Below are 19,787 nucleotides of genomic sequence, written 5' to 3'. Positions count from 1 at the left end.
ACTATATTCATGGGATTGGCTTTCCTCACATTACAGGGCTGGCCAGTAGATTTGGGCTTGGGAATGGCAGTCACTTTTCAATAACCCAGAATATTGCCATTCTTTCTGTCTCTGCTTATCTGTCTTATACCTTTCCATCCTGTCCTTCCTTCAAGAAGCTCAGAGTAACATGCAGTTTCTCCTTCCCCATTTCTTATTTACAACAACCCTGTGAGGTAGGTTGGGCTGAGGGAGAATGACTGGTCCTCTCCTGGAGATGCCATTTGGTTGACAGCCAGCTCTAGGAAGAAGAGGAGCGTCTGAAGGAGGAGTGTCAGGTACATGGTCTATATATCCCCACTGGTTGTTTTCTTCCTCTTCCATTCCTGAGTTGGGGGCGGGGAGGAGGCAGCCTGCCTCCCCTCCTGATCAGCCTGCCCCACTGGCACAAAGTGGTGTAGTGGTAGCATGTGAGAGCCAAGCTACAAGTGACGCCTGACACAGGTTGAACACTTGTCAGCTTCCCTCAAGTTTTGATGGGAAATGTCTTGCAGCTTGGCTCTCCATTTAATTGAAGTTTACAAGGTGGCAGTCTATGGGAGGGAGAACATGCAGTCGGGAGGGGAGTGCAGGCCTCAGGCTCTCGCCAGACACCCCCCTTCCCCTCCACTGTGTGTGTGTGTGTGGGGGGGGTTCTGTAAACTTCAATTAAATGGAGAGCCAAGCTGTCAGACCAGGATGCCTTTCCTTTTCTTGTTTCTGAATTTGATTTATACTACTTTCCAATAAAAGTTGCATACTCCTGATTTACACCCTACTTTCTGATCAAATTGTTACTACAGCAGCTTGTTTTAAGCTGTTGTCTCTTCTTAACAACTGCATTGTGTGGTCTTGGGTAACCCTGTGTATACACTGAGGTATTGAGAATGTAGGCAAACTTAATTCAACCTGCGTAACACCCCTTTGCTTCATCTGAAGATGGCTACAATGTACAGAGCCGGTGTGACGTAGAGTTAGAGTGATGGTCACCATAAACTCAGCTAAATTGCTATCGGTTACAGCAGTGTGCTGTTCAGAGCTTTGTCTGCCTGGCTGCCATTTTATCTTCCCACTGTTTCCCAGGCCTCTCCTTCACGGTTGACTCACCAGGTGGGAAGAAAGCCTTCACGACAGAGATTCAGTAGTGTTTTGTTTTTAGATCCAGTTGTCTTCCTCATTGTTATTTATGGTTGGTTGGCAAACAGATGCTTCAACACTCTGCCATTTCCTGGGTCAGACCAATAACACCTCCTTTTTTGTCAGGTTTAATAACAAAGCTAAAACTACAAACCATTATCAAATGAAACAGACGGTTAGGGTTTCAAAGTAATAATCAGACTAAGTTTAAATAACTATTTCCAAGCCTTTAGTCCACAAATATTTGGTACCTGTCAGGGTGACATTTGTCATTACCTGATGAAAGATTAAGCAGATTATTGTCTTTAGAATGACAGGGGAAGGACATTAAAAGGGGAGGGTGATTATACCTATATATCATCCTGAGGTTCCAGTATTATTTTTTTTAATTGAAGTCATTTATAGTCTGCCTTTCTCACTGAGACTCAAGGCGGATTACACAGTATGAGGTTAATACAATCAGTATCAAGTAAGTACATTTCAATACAATACCATAAGGTAAACATATACAAGTTTAAAGACATAGCATTAGCAAGGATCCAAGACATAGGTGAGATACTGAAGCAAAACATAATCAATTCTAGGACTAACTTATATTCTTCTTTCAACTTCGCTTCTGGATTCTGTATCTTACTTCTAGCTTGGAGAAATTTTTGAAAGTGATTGCTTACCACTGATAATCTATTTGCACCTTTTCCACCCTCTGTTTCTGCAACATTTCCCCCATACTCTCTTATTAGACATAGTTTGTGGAAATCAACCTCATTAGGCAGGCCGTTCCATAAGGCTGGGTCCACAACAGAGAAAGCATGTGTATGGGCATTTGTTGATTTTGCCCCTTTGCTGGTTGGCACCTGGAGAAGGCCGCATTCAAATGAGCAAAGCTGTGGAGACCAAACATGAGGGAGAAGTGGTCCTGCAGATGTCTTGGCCCTTCAGGGTTCCTGTAGCGAACTGGTGGCTGCTGAGGCTTGATTAAGAGGCTAACTAGAAATTCAGGCTGAGCCAGAGTGATAGCTGAATAAAAACCTGTTTATTGTATATAAAGGCTGATGTGCCTTTATACAAGATACAACAGATACATTGGTCCAAGTGAAGAGCTTTCTTTGTGATTACCAATACCTTAAATTGTGCCTGGTAACTGATGGGCAGCCAATGGACTGCAGAACGGGAGTAAGTAATAATAATAGCTGAGCTGTGGTATTCTGCACTAGCTGGAGTCTCAAAGTTGATTTTGAGAGGAGACTAACAAAAAGTCCAGTACGGTAGCCTAGGCTTGATGTTACTGTGGCATGGATCCAGGTGGCCAGATTGCCCCCTCCCATAATACAGTCCATCTCCTGGGCTAGACTGAATTGGAAGAAGAAAAAATTGTAGCTAAATTGACTTGCTTCTCAAGCAGTAATGCTGGATCCAGTATAACCCCAAGGCTCTTAATGGAATCAGCAAGGGCCAGGTGGAACTCTATCAGAAGCGGAAAGTATTACTTAAAAAAAAAAAGCAGCCACAGCTGCCACTACCAGCAATCAAAGGGGCCACATGAATACTGTATGGCCTGTGCACTGCCTCACCAAACACATGCAAACATTAATGTGAGATATATCTATCAATATTAAATATGTAACTATATTAAAATACTCTGTCTTTTCAGCATTTAGTTTCAATTGGTTCATTCTTGGTCAGTTAAACACAGCAGCCAGGCAGCTCTTCTAGACTTCACTTGGAGGTTTGGATCTTAAGTACCATGTAGAACTTTCTTGCATATCCAATAGCGATTGTTGGAGCACCATGTGGAACTGACCACTTGATCGTTGAGGTAGGCACAGAGCCCTCCGCCCTCAATTGTATACCTGCAAAGTCACCACAGAGTTTTGGTAAACTAAGAACTCAGTTAGCTTTGTGAAAAGCCATCTTTCTTCCTTTCGTTCAAGAACAACATCAAAGTCCCCCATCATTCAATGCCTGTTCCAAAACACTCTCCTGCATTTCAGATGTGACCCAACCTATTGAAATACCTCAAGTATGTGATCTACTGTCGACCAGCATGGTATAGTTGTTGGAGAGTCGTGCTAAGATCAGGGAGACCCAGGTTTGAATCCCCACTTTACCAATGAAGCTTGCTATGTGACCAAGCTGCGATAGTCACTTTTGCTCAGTCTAAGCTACCTCACTGGTTGTAAGGATAAAATGGTGGAAGGAACAATAGCGTTGTAAGCTGCTTTGGGCCCTCACGGTGGGGGAGGGAATGGACTGTTAAGTATCTAAATAAATACTCTAAGCCCCTCCCCATCTTTCAAATCTCTCATTCCATCCTTGCAACTTGCTATTAGACTTGCAGCAGGGGTTGGATAGGAATATTATCTTATGCTGAAAAGTCAGTATTGACTGTTACCAGTACTGGACAAATTCAAAGTGTTGGTGCTCACCATTAAAATCCTAAACAGTTTGGGACTTGGGTCACCTTCACGAATATTGTCCAGCTTGCTAGTTAAGGTAGTAATCTCCAGCCCTGTTCTCTATGCCCCCAGCTTCAGGTGGCTAGAAAATACAGACATGGCTTTCTCAGTGGTGGCTCCCCATCCGTGGAATGCCTGGTGCATTACTTGTTAGCAGCGAAAGCTGAATGATACAGTTCCCTCATTAGAACTCATGTTGTATAGTTTGGGACTGAGGCACCAGGCAAACCGTGCCATCTTAAGCACAGTTTCTCCAGTCCAAGTCCTTTGAAATCAATGAGTGTGGACTAGAGTAGCTCAGCAGAGCTTAGTAATAAAAGACGTTCCTAATGAACTACATTACACCAGCAGGAACATATGAAGCTGCCTTATACCATTGGACTAATCAAGATCAGTACTGTCTGGCCTGACTGGGTCTTGGGAAGACATCTTCCCTGTCACCTCGATCCTTTAAACTGAAGATGCCAGAAATCGAACCTAGGACCTTCAGCATACAAAGCATACTCTATCACTAAGCCGCAGCCCCTCCTGTATGATTTATCTCTCAATGTGTTTCTGCTGTGCTGCCAATATTGCAGCCCTCAGTGCATTACCTTTGGTGTAAGCCCCATTTAACTTTGGAATAAAACATCCATAGACCCCGGGCTGCAAGGTTCAAAACCCCAAAATGTATACTTACAAAGGTGTATGCAACATCAGCCGCACGAAAAGAAAAACAAAGTACAAAAGAAGCAAATTAAAACAGAGGTCCACTTTTAAAAGATTAGGCATCTTTCCGGAGTAACACTTAAGAAGCAACACTTTTATTCCATTTATGAACCACCTTTCTCCACATAGTTCTCTTCTTTTCCATTTTATCTTCTCAACAACCCTGTGAGATAGGTTAGACTGACCCATTGACACCCATCAAGCTTCCATAGAAGAGCAGGGATTCAAACTGGGTTTTCCCAGATCCTAGTCCAACACTAACTCCATTATACCACACCGCCTTGAAATCTGTATGAAATATGAAGTATGTGGTATCTGCTCCATATCACCTTTCACATAAAATTGAAACCCTGGCTGAATCCACACACCTGCGGAGCGTCCCGGCGTTGCGCTAAATGTTTGCTAAACACCCGGAAGTGTAGTGTCTTTCTAGCGCGATTCGCTAGAATCGTGCTAGAAAGATGCTACACTTCCGGGTGTTTAGCGAACATTTAGCGCAATGCCAGGACGCTCTGCGGGTGTGTGGATTCAGCCCTTTTTTAAAAAAAGTAATCCTCTGAGTATGATCCCAAATCCTCTGACTTGATCTCAGAAGGAGAGAGGAAACACTTACCAGTTGTTGAAGGGAGAACCGTTTGGTGTTTTCCACGGTTGTTGCAATTTCTCCCTCCAAAGGCCAAGCCAGTACTCGGCAAGGCCTCTTTTCCTCATTATGAAATCCTGAAAAAAGAAAGTACTTTAAGTTTTTTGTAAGTGTTGTGATAATCTGTATTTCAGATTTATCCCTACTTAATCTTGGTGGATATATATCTCGAATAAAAGAAAGTAAAGGTAGTCCCCTGTGCAGGCACCGAGTCATTACTGACCCACGGGGGATGTCACATCACGACGTTTTCTGGGCAGACTGTTATGGGGTGGTTTGCCATTGCCTTCCCCAGTCATCTACACTTTACCCCTAGCAAACTGACCTCAGCTGAACAGAAAAAATGTTACCCTCCACCAGCAAAATACATTGTCACGAGGGATTATGAAGTCAGATGTTATAAATGATTATTTGGGGGGGGGAGGATGTGAAACTGATCAGTGCTGAACACTGTACAAATTAAGGAAAAAATGGAAATAATATGCTAAATTTATCTGAATTGTATCACATCTTCCTACCATATTAAGAGAGGGTGATTTTCACTGAAGTCAAATTGAAGCAGAATAGGGAAAGAGGAGGTGTTCTGCAAAGTTCATAACCTAGGCGATTATGCAAGAAAATCATTAATTACTAGTGCTTAAAGCTATATTCTGTACCCAAGGGTGACCAGCTAGGATAAAACTCCTGGGCCCTGCTGACATTGTAAGCCCAATACAGCCAAGCTACAAGTGACGCTGTACAAAGGTTGGACACTTGTCAGCTTCCCTCAAGTTTTGATGGGAAATGTAGGCATCCTGGTCTTGCAGCTGTAATGGAAAGCCAAGCTGTAAAACTAGGATGCCTACATTTCCCATCAAAACTTGAGGGAAGCTGACAAGTGTCCAACCTGTGTACAGCATCACTTGTAGCTTGGCTCTTAGAGAGTTTGTTTTCACATAAAGTTTGGGTCTAAGTGATTTGAGGAGGGCCCATTGGGAGTCTTGTCTGGGGGGCCCTGATGGCTCACCAGAACTTCCACTCAGCTAGGGTAGCTCAACTGATGTGAGAAAAGCATAAATGACGGTCACCAGTCTTTATCGGAAAGACGAGGCCATAGCCTTTATACCATGGAGAACTCCAAGACATGGCAACAGCAGAGCCCCTCAAGGCTATGAAACTGGCCTAAACTTGAATGAGCCAAAGAACTCCACTGTTGACCGGAGATGTCAATGATTCTTGTCAAGTTACAAGCCACAATGTCTTCTCCTAAGACTCAATCAGCAGCTGTTTCTTCACTTTTCCCATCACCGGCAGGCAGACAGCAAGCCCAGAAGACTACACCACCGGGGTACTGAACATGACAGTTTCATTCCTGTGCTTCACCTAGCAGCAGCCAGCAATTTCATACTCACACCAGAGCTATTATTCAATATTTTGAGTGTCTTTCTTACCATCTCTTGTTGATTGTCAATTGTCACCAGTGAACCGCTGCAGGAAGTACAGTAGTTCTGGCTGGAGTTCCAGTCCCCTTCTTCTGTGGAGAAAAAGTAGGCCGCTGTGGCAGTCTTAACCCAGTCTTGGGAACATGAAGACTCATCTGACGGCCCCGGAGTAACTTGACAATGGCTTAACTTTACTATGGAAAGACATAAAGTGTTTTTTAAAGGGAGGATACTCACTGCTAACATCTGCCAAAGCAGTTCCAAGAATCGTTGAGGTAAAAAAAAAGGCAAGGAGAGAAGAGAGAGATCTGAGTATGCTCATTATTAAAAAAACAATTCTTGACCTCATCTAGTTCCCTTCTCGCAGCTGAGTGAACAAATCATGGAAATTTCATGCTATTCCTTTTGAAATGGATCATCTCTATTATGCCACGGTCAACTAACAGTACTCCAGCATTTTCCGAGTCACAGACCATCACAGTCCTAAATAGCACTTCTGGTCTGAAGCCAAGATGGCTTTCCCAGTCTAGCTTCCACTGGGAAGTGCATTGGCTTTTCAGCCCAGATATGCCAAACGACTCCACTGTTTGTGCCTAGTGCAGCGGTTCCCACAAGTAACCCACAAGTCCAAATTTATTTGGTACAGTGACCCATCCAGGGCCGGCCCAAGGTTTTCAGGTACCCTAGGCAAAGTATGACCTTGGTGCCTATCTAGGCCAGCGTTCAATTTTCTACAGTGGCCAACCAGATGTTCTTGAGAAACCAACAAATATCACGTGCTACTATGAACCCCAAGCAAGTAGCATCCCAAATTACACAGACTTTGCATAAGAGGGTTTCCTCCCAGCCTTTGACCACCCTCCTCTTTACCACCACTCTCTCTGATCCCCTTTTAGATTTTAAGAAACTCACTCTAGTAACCATCAGGACACATTTTCCGTGATTCTTGATCAATTAACCTGCATATGCAGTGAAGGGAAAAAAACAACTAATGTGTGACATGGAAGACTCTGTTTCCAGGGTCAGGTCTTAGTTTCCAGAACACAGGACAAAGCATTGCCTCAAATTAAGCACCAAAGTTGCTTCTTACAGGACCCACTTCACACATGATGATTTTCCTACAGAAGTACTATTCAGCATAGGAAAATGTGTATACATGTAAAGTTACTAGTTGCCAGATGGCTCCCCCCCATCCCCATTATTGTTGCAAAGGGTGAGGGAGGTGGCAGTTTGAGAAGGTGGCATGCAGGAAGAGGAGAGAGAAAGCCATGCAAAGGGTAGGGGCAGCCATTAGGGAGGGTGTCACGATGACCCACTTCTGGATCCTGATCCGCAAGGTGGTAAACACTAGCCTACAGAATCTTTGTGAATGACAGCTTTCAGTTTTTACCAAAAGTCAGGCCACACAGGACTCTGGGTTCTTCCCCCTTATCTCTATGACAGGCAACTAGAACAACTTTTGCTTGGACTTCTGTATACAAAAATTACTAGGGGCATACAGCTCTTTGACTTATGGGTCTTCTGAGCCCCGTTCCCCAATGCAGCACCCATCCCATGTTCAAAGTGGGCAAGGCCATTGGCTGGTGAAGCCTGTTGCTGACAGGTGGTGCCCACTTTGAAACATCCAGTGCCAGAGAGATTGAAGAATGGATGAGCTTCAGACCCTGTGCAGACCCTAATAACAGTTTTATTTCCCCTTATTGTATGTGTGCGTTTGGTAGGGTGGTGTACAGGGCATACAGCGATCACATGGCTCTTTTGGTTTCCAATAACTATAAATATGGTTCTTTGCAATGGACTAAACACCACTTGTGTTAACAAAATGCTCATTTAGCTACTCAAAGGTGCCCATTCTCTTCCTCCCTTCCAATTCCATGCTAATTCCTGTGGATTCCTGATCTGAGAGCGGGACCACAAGTGACGCCTGACACAGGTTGGACACTTGCCAGCTTCCCTCAAGTTTTGATGGGAAATGTAGGCAGCTTGGCGGAATGTTGGACAAGTGACAGTTGAAAAGTCCATTGGACAGCAGTCAGAGAGTCAAGCTGCAAGACCAGGATGCCTACATTTCCCATCACAACTTGAGGGAAGCTGACTAGTGTCCAACCTGTGTCAGGCGTCACTTGTGGTCCTGCTCTGAGAAGATGGAAACAGAGAAGGCGGAGTTAGCAGTGGAGCAATGGAGTGGAAGAGAAGGAGCCACATGGGCAGAATGACATACAAGATGGGATTTATCAAAGACTGAGCCAACACTAAGAAGAGGCATTTAGGCTCAGAAAGGAAGTAGACAGAATGGTGGGGGCAGCAGCATCATGACAAGAAGGAAATTAGGAACTTACCAGCCTGGAAAATAATGAAGCCAATTGCAACTATCAACAGTGTCATCAAGATTATTGCACCGCTGATGACACTCCTTTTGCTGAATCTTGGCCCACCTTTATCAGCTAAAAGAGAAGACACATGCATCAGACTTAGTAGAGATGTATTTTAGTCTTTTCTTGTTGTGGAATCTGCTTCATTTACACCCCACTTTTCTCACCAATGGAGACCCAAAGCAGCTTACAACATTCTTCTCCTCACCGTATTATCCTCACAACAACCCCGCGAGGTAGGTTAGCTGGATAGTGTGTGACTGACCTAAGGTCACCCAGCAACCATCCACGGCAGAGCGAGAATTCATATTTGGATCATCCACATATTAGCCTGACACTCTACACACTACACAACACTGCTTAACAGAAAGATAATCTTGAAGTCCATGGCCCTTAAAGGCTCTACGATCTGAATATTACAGCAGTAATGCAAATTCAGTCAGCTTATGTGCAGCACAGTTTGGTTAATCCTGTTAGCAGAAATCTTGGTTTTCAAATAATCTTAATTATTTTGTCAGATTGCGGGGGGGCGTGGATTCAAGGTGGAAGAGAAGAGTGTGGAGAATGGATTTGCATATTCAGAACTGGCAGGAGATTGTGGGGAAGATGGAAGGATAGTTAAGAGGAGCAAGTCTCTGAAGAGACCATACCCCCAAGGATGGACAAATGGAAGCGCTTCTTTACTCAGACAGTAATTGAATTGTGGAATTCACTACCATGCAGTGATGGCCACAAGCAGTGGCATAGCATGGGGGGGCATGAGGGGAGGTCGCCCCAGGCACATATTTGGGGGGGGGGGGCTGCGGAGCGCCACATTGAGAACGGCCTGCACTCCACAGGATGCCACCTGCTGTGCCCTGGCCAGCTGCCATGCCGACAGGGCAGCTGTCCTGCAGCTTAGGAGCGTGCCAAGCCGGCAGTGACGGTGCAGGTGGTTCCCAGGAAGGGCTGCCTGATTGGAGTGGGGAGCCAAGCGGCCCAAATTGCAGGAGCGCTCCCATGCCCTGCGCGATGAGGTCACTTCCAGTGACATCATCGGGCAGTCCCGGGAGTGCATGAACGCTTTGCACGCAAACGTATGGAGCCCGGGAATTGCCAAATGCATGCCAAGTGCACGCTACACTGCTGGCGACAAGCACAGAGTAATTTAAGACAGATTCATGGAGGAGAGACCATCAGTGGCTGCTGCCCACAGTGACTTAAGTGGAACACGCATATGCAGAGGCAGTGTGCCTCTGAAGCCCAGTGCTAGGGGGCAACTGCAGGGGTCAGGGCTTGGCTTCTACACCTTGTTTCCAGAAGCATCTAGCTGGATTGTGTATGAAACACAATGCTGGACTGCTGGTCTGATTCAACAGGCTACTCTTAAGTTCAGACGTTCCAAAAGCTGAATAGTTTTTGCAGTTTTGCCTGATCACATACTTTCCATTAAATAATGAACATCACAAACTACTTTCTGAGGTTTTTTTTATAATCTGCATGTGAATGCCGCTTTTCAACGGTTATAATGGTATCAACTTTGCTGTCAGTTCACAATAAACCCTTTCAGAAGTGGACATGGCTTGGAAGAGGTATTTTCCTCCACCAGTATAGTTAGAACTCAAAAATTTGCACAATACATTGTGGTATTTTTTAATCCATCTCAATCAAGGTACTACACGGATTTTAATTTTGGATTTTGCTGTGAACCAGCACAGCTTTTTCCTTTTTGGTTTCTATACCAAGGTAACATTTGAAGCAGAAACCCAGTTATTTAGTTCATTTTATACCACAGGAACCCAAAGTGGCTTACATCGTTCTCCTTTCCTCGGTTTTATCTTTATAACAACCTTGTAAGGTAGGTAAGACAAAAATATGTGACTGCCCCACGGTCACCCTGCAAACTTCTCTGGCAGAGGAGTGATTTGAACCCAGGTCTCCCAGACTCTAGTCTGACTCTCTAGCCACTAGAGCTGAGATATTACAGGTCAGTTTATATGGTGCCCATTCAGGAGTTAATATTGTTCAAACACAAAACAAGTCACTGTCTCTCAGACTAACCTACCTCGCAAGATCATTTTTGAGGACAAAAAGGAGGAACCCAACACACTCCCTACATTTATTTGAGTAACCTTGTAATATTAATAAAATAATACATCAACAGAGCATTATTTCTGTGCTCAGAAATTCCCTCTTTCCCAATGAAAGGCAAACATTTCCATTTCTGAGAGAAAGTGGACTTACCATTCGTCATCCCTGAGGGTCCACTGGAGATAAGCTCCTGATGTGCCCAATCACAATTTCCTTGCTTGTCACAGTTGCTAGAAACCTTCCTTTCTTCTCTGTCTTCATCTGCCATTTCGCTTTTTGTAAATGATACTACTGCGAACCTGCAATTTAAAAACTTGGTTACATGTACTATACAGCTGCATTTGTGCATCTTTCGTATGTTTACACACACACACACCCCAATTCTATAAAGCACTTGGACACCTGTTATTCAGCAAAATGACAAGGCTTTAATTACTGTAGCATCGTGAGTTAGTGGCCGGACTGCAAATCAGCACTTTTCTGGTTCAAATCTCACTATTGCTATGAGCTCAGCAGGGGCCTTGGGAAAGTCATTCCTCTGCCAAAATTGTGTGCAACAGGAAGCAAAAGAAACCATGAAAAAGTCACTTTTGCCATTAGTCATCATCTGTGGTTTACCTAGCAAAAGAAAGGGATGCAAATGCAAGTGGCCCCTTCACCCATTTCTGCTCTCCTATCCTCGAAGAAGAAAGGATACGTAGGAAGGGTGGTAGCTTCTCATCCCCCCCCCCCCGGGAAAAGTGGACTGGAGCCACCCAGATCCTCTAAACTGAAAGTGAAAACTGTTCAAGATGCGGGCAGGCAACAGTCTTAAATTGTCCGGCTATTTCTCGAGTCAAGATGAAAGCCCGCCGATTCGGCGACTGCTTTTAAAAGCGGGCACTTTGGACCACGGGCTGTGGGACTTTCTCCGGCCACAGCGGACACGCAAGCTGGAATTTTCTGCTAAGAGCCCCAACCAAGAGCCTCCGGGGCACGCGCTTGCCTGTGCGCGGCGCTGCATTCCTAAGCGGAGCGGAACGGTCCCGCATAGCAACGAACAGGCGTTGCTGCGCTTTCCAACTAAGCGGGGAGAGGGGAAGGGTCCCCTCGAAAACAACGTGCGCGTTCTCGCGTTCTCTAGTGCTCTTCATCCGGTTTAATTTTGTTTGTTAGGAGAACAAGAAATTGCTCCAGCTCCTGATCTCCATGAGCCTGCGAGACGCCGGCCAGAGTCGTGGCCTTCTGGTCATTTCGGGAGCCGCTTCCGGCGATATCCCTAAAAAAACTGGATGATCACCCCCCCCACCCCCACCGCCCGCCTGATGGAATAGATTCTTTTGCACGCAGGGGGTCCTAACCCAACAACGGTGCAATCACAGACGAGGCACCCTGCCTAGGACTGCACCGCAACATGGTGAGCGTCGGAGCGTGTTTGCTGTGGAGGAAGTCCCGCTGCCTTCAGTGGAGCTTCTTACTCCTAGGTAAGCAAGCACCACACCCAGGCCCAATCTGTGGATCCGGAGCGGGTTTTACCCTAATGCCTTTCTTTTTTCTCGACCCACCTCTTTTTATGTCGACCGAGATGAAGAACCTTAACGAACGCGAAAGCTTGCTTCGTTCTTGATAACCATCTAGCTGCCCCCACTGAGACTTCTGCACCTCCATACTTCCGTTCCCTGTTAAGTTGCATGTGATCTTCTGGGGGTGGGCAGACGCTTGATTTTCCTATACCCCAGTATAGGAAGCCCAAGAATCCATTCCCAAGCAACGCCGTCCAAATACAACCCAAATGCAACGTGAACGGGTTTGCGTTCACACGTGCACGTTCTTAAAGAAAACTACATGCTGGTGTTTCCGTTTTCCCGCGCACGCACACACGCACTGTTTAAAAGCATACCTGGCAGACACCGTTAGGATATCCTGCCTCTTAGTAGCCCAGAGACTTCCTCTCATAAAGCCTCAGTAATGATAAAATCAACCAGAATACTTACTGTTGCCTGCTGAGACTGAACCGCTAGGTGAACATCAGACGAACGAATGAAGCTTTGCTGTTCTTAAACAGGGCAACTTTGCCACTCCCCTCTCCTTGTTGCTTCCTGCCATTGCAAGATAATTAGTTCAGATGGTCTTATTTTTAATTTTCCTCTTTGGTGTAGTGGTTAAAAGCACGGGACTCTAATCTGGAGAGCTGGGTTTGATTCCCCACTCTTCCAGGAAGCCAGCTGGGTGACCTTGGGTGAGTCACAGTTCTCTGTAGCTATCTCAGCCCCACCCACCTCACAGGGTGATTGTTGTGGGGTAATAATAACACTTTGTAAAACCGCTCTGAGTGGGCATTAAGTTGTCCTGAAGGGCGGTATATAAATCGAATGTTGTTATTATTATTGCTGTGGGTTCATCTGTTTCAAACCAGATTTGGGTTGGGGAAAGGTTATTTTTAACTGCTACCATTGTGCTGTATTTGCCACCTTTTTTGTAAAACAAATGTTTTTTAAAAAAATTAATTACCTCTGCATTAGGCCTGGGACTTTATCATCAGAACTCTGCCTTCCCATGGTACTAAAGGTGAGAGAGCATCTGAGCATAATCCCACATGAAGCTGCCAGACTGAATCAGACCATCGGTCCATCACAGGGTCAGCATTGCCTGCTTGACTAAGTCTCGGGCAGAGGTCTTTTACATCACCTACTGCCTGACCCTTTTAACTGGCGATGGCAGGGATTGACCCTGGGACCTTCTGCATGCAAAGAGAGACAATGTTGTGTGGTGGTTAAAGGGTCAGACTAGGATCTGGGATGACCAAATTCAAGTGGCTGCTGTGATATTGAAGCTCTCGGGCTGATCCTGGGCCAGTCACACACTCTCAACCTAACCTACCTAGGGTTGTCGTGGGGATAAAATGTGGAGGAGCAGAGAATGAAGCAAGCCACTTCAGTTTCCAACTCTCCATTGTGGGGAAAGGTGTGGTATAAATGAAGAAAAAATTAAAAAAGCAGATTCCATTGAGCCAAAATCTCACCAGAGCGCATTCCCATTATCATTCTAGCTATACCTACAATTTCTTTCAAAGAGGATTAAATAAATTCCTAGGCAAGAATTGGCAGCCATGACAGCTAAGTAGAACCTCCATGCTGAGAGGCAGTGTATCTCTGAATACCGGATCCTGAAGATAAGCTACTGGGCAGGAGGAGTGGTCTCGTGCCATAACTGTACATTTACTAGAAGCATCTGGCTGGATGAACCTTGAGTTGGATCTAGTCTAGAAATACCTAATCAGATGTTCAGTATCTGGGATGAGAAAGAATTGCTTTAAGTAAAGGAATGTGTCTTTTATTTTATTTATTTATGTGATTTATAGTCTACTTTCTTCACTGAAACTCAAGGTGGATTACACAATGTGAGTCAGTACAATCAATATCAAAGACATTTCAATATACAAGTAATGGGTATATAAATGTAATGGGTATATACATGCAATTTGCAAGATTTAACGGGGGGGGGGGAGAAAAAAGCTTGCTCCCTGATGCCTCTTTCTGAAAAATGAAGGAGTACTAAAGGGACCAGACTTCTGACCTGCAGTCTATGATTAAGTTGGGCTGATGGAAGCACACTCTACACATCTTCAGGGATACTCTAATAATAATTTATTTCCTATGAGCTTTGACAATGAAGATACCAGGCATATCCTCCTGAGTCTTAAAGCTTCTTTCCCTTTAGGAGGAGGGTAAGTTTTCTGCCTTCATCCCCCCAAAGGGAGAATTGCTTCTGCAACTTTAAGTTACCCTGACATTTCGGGTAACCACAACTGTCCTCCAGCTTCATGCTGTCAAGTGTAGCAGCAGAGCACTTTTTGAAAGGGCAGAAGCCCTGGGAGGGGAGGGAAAGAGCAGGCAAAATAACATCTTGAGGAGGCTGCATCAGCTCGGTGGTTTGCTGACAGACTTCTGAGGGAGGTAAGCAAAGCAGGTTTGGTGGAGGGAGGATAGTTGCTGCCATAGCCAGTAATAAACAGTCTTGAGGAAACTGATGCAACAGCTTTTCAGCTGGACCAGTTGTGATATTCCTGCACAGTAATTTCTGATACCCAGGCTGAGCCAACAGTTTTGAATAGGGGATTTATCCAGACTGCGAGTCCTATTGTGTACCAAACACTGGAGATGAGAGGAGATTTTAGATGAAGATGAAACCAGACAAAGTGGAGAGGGGACAATTTTAAACCATTCTCCCACCCCCGCCACAGTGAGAGAATTTTCAAACTGTGGCATTTTCTTGCTTTAAAATTTATTTATTTATTTATTTATTGTCCGCCTTTCTTACTGAGACTCAAGGCAGATTACACAGTATGATCTTAGAACAATCAGTATCAAGTACATTTCCATACAGTATCAAGGACATTTTCATAAACAATGCCATAGGGTAAATTTATACAAGTTTTCAAAGAAATAGCATTAGCAAGAATCCAATACAGAGTAGAAGAAATGCTGAAACAGAACATAATTCTAGGAATGACATTAGACAACATGGAGCACTGGTGGTACATAGGGGTACATATTTAAAGCAGCAGATAATATGTAAGGCGACATAGTGGTAAAGTCTATGGCCCCTAACTCATTAGCAAAGCACCTGAGACCCCCTCCCTACAATACAGTCCTCCTATCTGAGTAAAAAGTCTTTTTAAATAATTCAGTTTTGCATTGTTTGCAGAAAGCCAGGAGAGCAAGGGCTCTCCAGACCTCCTCAGGCAGGTCATTCCACAGGGTAGGGGCCACCACAGAGAAAGCCCGTGTACGGGCTGCTGTTGATTTCACTCATGTGTCGCCTGGCACCTGTAGGAGACCCTGTTCAGATGAGTGAAGCTGCTGTGGGGGAACATAGGGAGGGAGATGGTCTCATAGGTATGCTGGGCCAAGGCTGTGAAGAGCTGTGTATGTAATAACAATACCTTGAACTGAGCACGGTAACTGAAAGGTAGCCAATGGAGTGACTGTAGGATGGGAGCGATGTTCATGCTCCTGCTCGCTCCTGATAACAGCCAAGCTGCAGCATTTCAGCTTAGCTAAGGGTTTGCAGCCAAGTGGGGCTGTCACATTCTTGGCAGGAGCTTCAAAGAAAGGAATAGGGGGAGATGTGTGATTTCCTCAAAACTGGAATTTCTATAATTCTGTTGCACAGTCCAAGAGAGCCTGTATCAGGATATTATTGCTAGTATCAGGCATATCTAAACTGAATGAGAACAATTATTATTATCTTTTGGTGCTACACCTCTGAAGATGCCAGCCACAGCTGCTGGTGAAACGTCAGGAACTACAATGCCAAGACCACGGCAATACAGCCCGGAAAACCCCCAACAACCATCGTTCTCCGGCCGTGAAAGCCTTCGACAATACACCAATTATTATAAAGTTCAGAAACGTTTGCCTATCTAGGAAGAATGCCCTCTTGAAGCAGACAACATGCTGAACAGTCACTGCCTGGGATCCTGCCAAAATTTTCGGCTGATGTAAAGATTTCCATCAAAATAATATGATTTTTTTGCGCTTTCCCCAGTATCTGCAGCTCAAAAGGCCTCCCCAAATGTTGCTCCTGAGGCACAAGGGATTCCCCCCTCCCAGAATAGCATGCAGGGGGGAACTGGCATTCTGCTTGGGGGGGGGGAATCACCCCTCCTTCCATCAGTGGGCATCTGCTGTGGGACCCAGCCCACTGTGCTAGTCAATTTTTCGAGATACTTAGGTGGGGCAAATTAAGTGGGTCCTAACTGCACATTTGGTGATGGTTCTCGCCAAATGACTTTTTCAGCTATTTCACAGTAAAACAATAATTTAGAAAATCCCTTATGTATTTCTTGTGGTTTGATGATCTGTTACAAGAACTTTCTTAGAAGGTCCTCTTTTGAATCAGACCTTTTCAGCAGACTTACTAGAAATGTTGTTTATGTAAATGCAAAAAAGGAAACTGGTATTGTTTACTTCCTGAGTATATTGACTTCCAGTTCCTAGAAACATAGATACATCAAGCTGGAAGGGACCCAGGGCTCATTGTCCAACCCGCTGAATAATGCAGGAAATTCAAAGCTCCCTCTGTGTCTCAGTTGCAAGTGACTTCTATTCTATGCCCAGAGGAAGGCAAAAACCCTCCGGGATCCCAGGCCAGTATTAGATGAACTACAACCTCAGGAAATGAGTGAGTGAGCTTTGGAGGATTCCAGAATTTTTCCTCAGATGGGATATTCAGAAAAACAAACAAAAGCAGAAAGGAGAGGGAAAATATATTGTTGGACATCTTGAGAAAGGCCAAAGTTTGCAGCTCACAGGAATCTTCAGATGGAAAACAGGAATGTGGGGCTTTTAAAAAATGGAAATGTTATAACTGCATTGTGGTGTGTGATTGTAACTTGGGTATACAGTTTGTACTGCCACAACACACCTGTATGTCCTCCTTGTGTGCATGTGCATGCTTTGTTACACAGCCCACACCAACACATAGCCCACATAGAGAAGGAGAGAATCCTTAAAGGTGAAGATTTAATAGCTTCCTCAGCGAGAAAAGCAGACTATAAATAAAGAAAAATAAAAAATGACTTTGGTAGCTCATCATGTGTGGGTGTGAGAGATTTCAAGCCTCCTTTGTACTCAGGCTCTCCCCCTTTATATTGGGGTTGGTTTTGGCAGATAGAGCCAAGCTACAAGTGGCGCCTGACACAGGTTGGACACTTGTCAGCTTCCCTCAAGTTTTGTTGGGAAATGTAGGCGTCCTGGTTTTACAGCTTGGCTCTCCATTACAGCTGCAAGACCAGGATGCCTACATTTCCCATCAAAACTTGAGGGAAGCTGACAAGTGTCCAACCTGTGTCAGGCGTCACTTGTAGCTTGGCTCTCAGTTGTGAGACATCCAGGGCAGCTGACCCAGGCCCCATTTGGGGGCGGGGCAACTCAAGGCAGATTAGCCACTGAAGGGTCACCGTGGAAAATCTCAACGGACTGCTGGCCAGGAGGGCTATCCGTCCCTGAGGGCTCCCTCAACATGGCCCCCAATGCTATTTCCTGTCCTTCAGTGGGTGCTCATCTGGCAGGCAGATCCACTGGCGATCGTTGTTCCCTAGCCAGGCTAGAGCTGTCTAGCACAAGTTGGTTCCTGGTTCCTGGTTCCTTATTCACAGTTCTACAAGAGGTGGGACAAAACCCCGTGGCGCAGAGTGGTAAGCTTCAGTGCTGCAGACCAAGCTCTGCTCACAACTTGAGTTTGATCCTGGTGGAAGCCGGGTTCAGGTAGCCGGCTCAAGGTTGACTCAGCCTTCCATCCTTCCAAGGTCGGTAAAATGAGTACCCAGTTTCCTGGGGATAAAGTGTAGATGATTAGGGTAGGCAATGGCAAACCACCCCATAAAAAGTCTGCCAAGAAAACGTTGTGATGCAACGTCCTCCCATGGGTCAGTAATGACTCAGTGCTTGCACAGGGGACTACCTTTACCTACAGGAGTGGACTTCAGAACAGGAAGCAGCATAGGTCTACCTGCAAGACAGTCTGCTGAATGTGGAGGTGTATGGTATGCGGTTGTCTAAAGCCTTATTGTGAGGTACATAGTTTTTCAATTATTCTCAATATTTGTAGTTGGGTATAAGTAACTGGGAACCAACTGCAGCCTCATTCTTCTGGAAGAGAACAGAGAGAGGGATGCAAGCCCTGATGATCTGGCTCTTCAGAGCCTATGCTTCCAGAGCAGAGGGGGCTGGTGTGTGGCACGGGGCTTGGATCCAGGGCTGGGTTGCTGGGTTCCAGAAGGATAAGAGAGATCGGGAAGGGGAAGACCTGTGGTGGGGAACAAAGCCTGAAGGTGAATGGGGGGATTTGGCCCTAATCAGTTTCTTCCATAAGAGGGAGCATTTGGAAGTGTGCACGTGGGAAGGGGTGCCTGCAAAGTAAAGTTTAGCGGCACCTTAAAGACAAACGACATTGTTTCAGGCGACAGAGCTTGTGTGAAGCACCCTTCTCTGCAAATCCCATTTCCATCAGTGCTAGTTCCCTGATTCCCAGAAAAGGGATTCTGAACAAAGGTAACTGGAAAACTTACCCAAGAACAAGTGCTAAAGGATGCTTGCGGGCACGGCTGCCAATTGGCCAGGCAACAAATGTCCTTTTCCTTTAATATAGGCTTAATGTGTGAGGAAAGGGCAGCTGAAGCTTTTCATGGCATTTATTTTATTTATTTTATTTATTTCAAATTTGTATTCCGCCCTCCCCACAAGCAGGCTCAGGGCGGATACCAACATATTAAAAATACAATTAAAATACAATAAAAATGCATATTCATTAAAAACGATACATTTAAAACAAGATGGAGGTCAAGAACACCCCCTGGTATTTGCTGCAAAAAACCAAAAAGATTCTGGCCTTACTTCTCATTTGGCCTGTCTCTAAGCAAAGGAGAGCATTAGACACACCTGGAGGAATCTGTAAAATAGCACAGAGAAACTTGGATTATATCTTCTCCAGGGAAACGCAGGCTAGTGGCTGAGATGCCCAAATAGATACCATAAAGAGGCTATACCAAGCTAAGCGTTATACCCTATAGCCTCAGCACCGCTGGAACATATAGCCCTCCCTTAGAGCGTAAGAATCTCAAAGGAGCATGCACAGATCTCTCAGCATGCTTAACCATCAAGTTACAATGTGCTATATTTGTCCCAGTTTCTTGCAGAATTACCCTCAGGTAAGTAAATTTATTTACTTGTTCAATTTTATTCCCTTTCATTGTTGCAGATCAAACTGATGCCAAAGGGAGGAACCAGCTTAAAAATCAGTAGCCCTAGTGAAAGGATCCAAGGGCTGGGAAAAGGGCACCAACCAACCACATCCTGTGCAAAAAAGGAGAAATTGAGCGGATGTAGTCAGTGTGCCTCGCCACAAATCTCTAAACCAGTAGTTTCTGTAGAAGTCAAATTATCAATGTTGGCAAAGCAAACCTATCTTTAGCCTTCTC

General features: G+C 45.0%; 1 protein-coding gene across 1 annotated transcript; it reads right to left on the bottom strand.

The window, feature by feature from the left end:
- Positions 1-1,591: 1,591 nt before the first annotated feature.
- Positions 1,592-12,813, bottom strand: LOC129329184 (early activation antigen CD69-like). The gene is made up of 6 exons (XM_054978635.1): positions 12,799-12,813; positions 10,979-11,124; positions 8,723-8,827; positions 6,393-6,577; positions 4,933-5,039; positions 1,592-3,005 (listed from the first exon to the last, which is right to left on the bottom strand). Exons 2-6 carry the CDS (start codon positions 11,091-11,093, stop codon positions 2,891-2,893), a joined length of 627 nt encoding a protein of 208 aa, XP_054834610.1. The 5' UTR covers positions 11,094-11,124; positions 12,799-12,813; the 3' UTR covers positions 1,592-2,890.
- Between the last annotated feature and the right edge of the window lie 6,974 nt (positions 12,814-19,787).

The sequence above is a fragment of the Eublepharis macularius genome, chromosome 4, assembly GCF_028583425.1.
Source record: "Eublepharis macularius isolate TG4126 chromosome 4, MPM_Emac_v1.0, whole genome shotgun sequence".
NCBI classification, from domain to species: domain Eukaryota; kingdom Metazoa; phylum Chordata; class Lepidosauria; order Squamata; family Eublepharidae; genus Eublepharis; species Eublepharis macularius.
The sequence above is the reverse complement of the archived record's forward strand: the minus strand, read 5'-3'. Positions and strand labels throughout refer to the sequence as shown.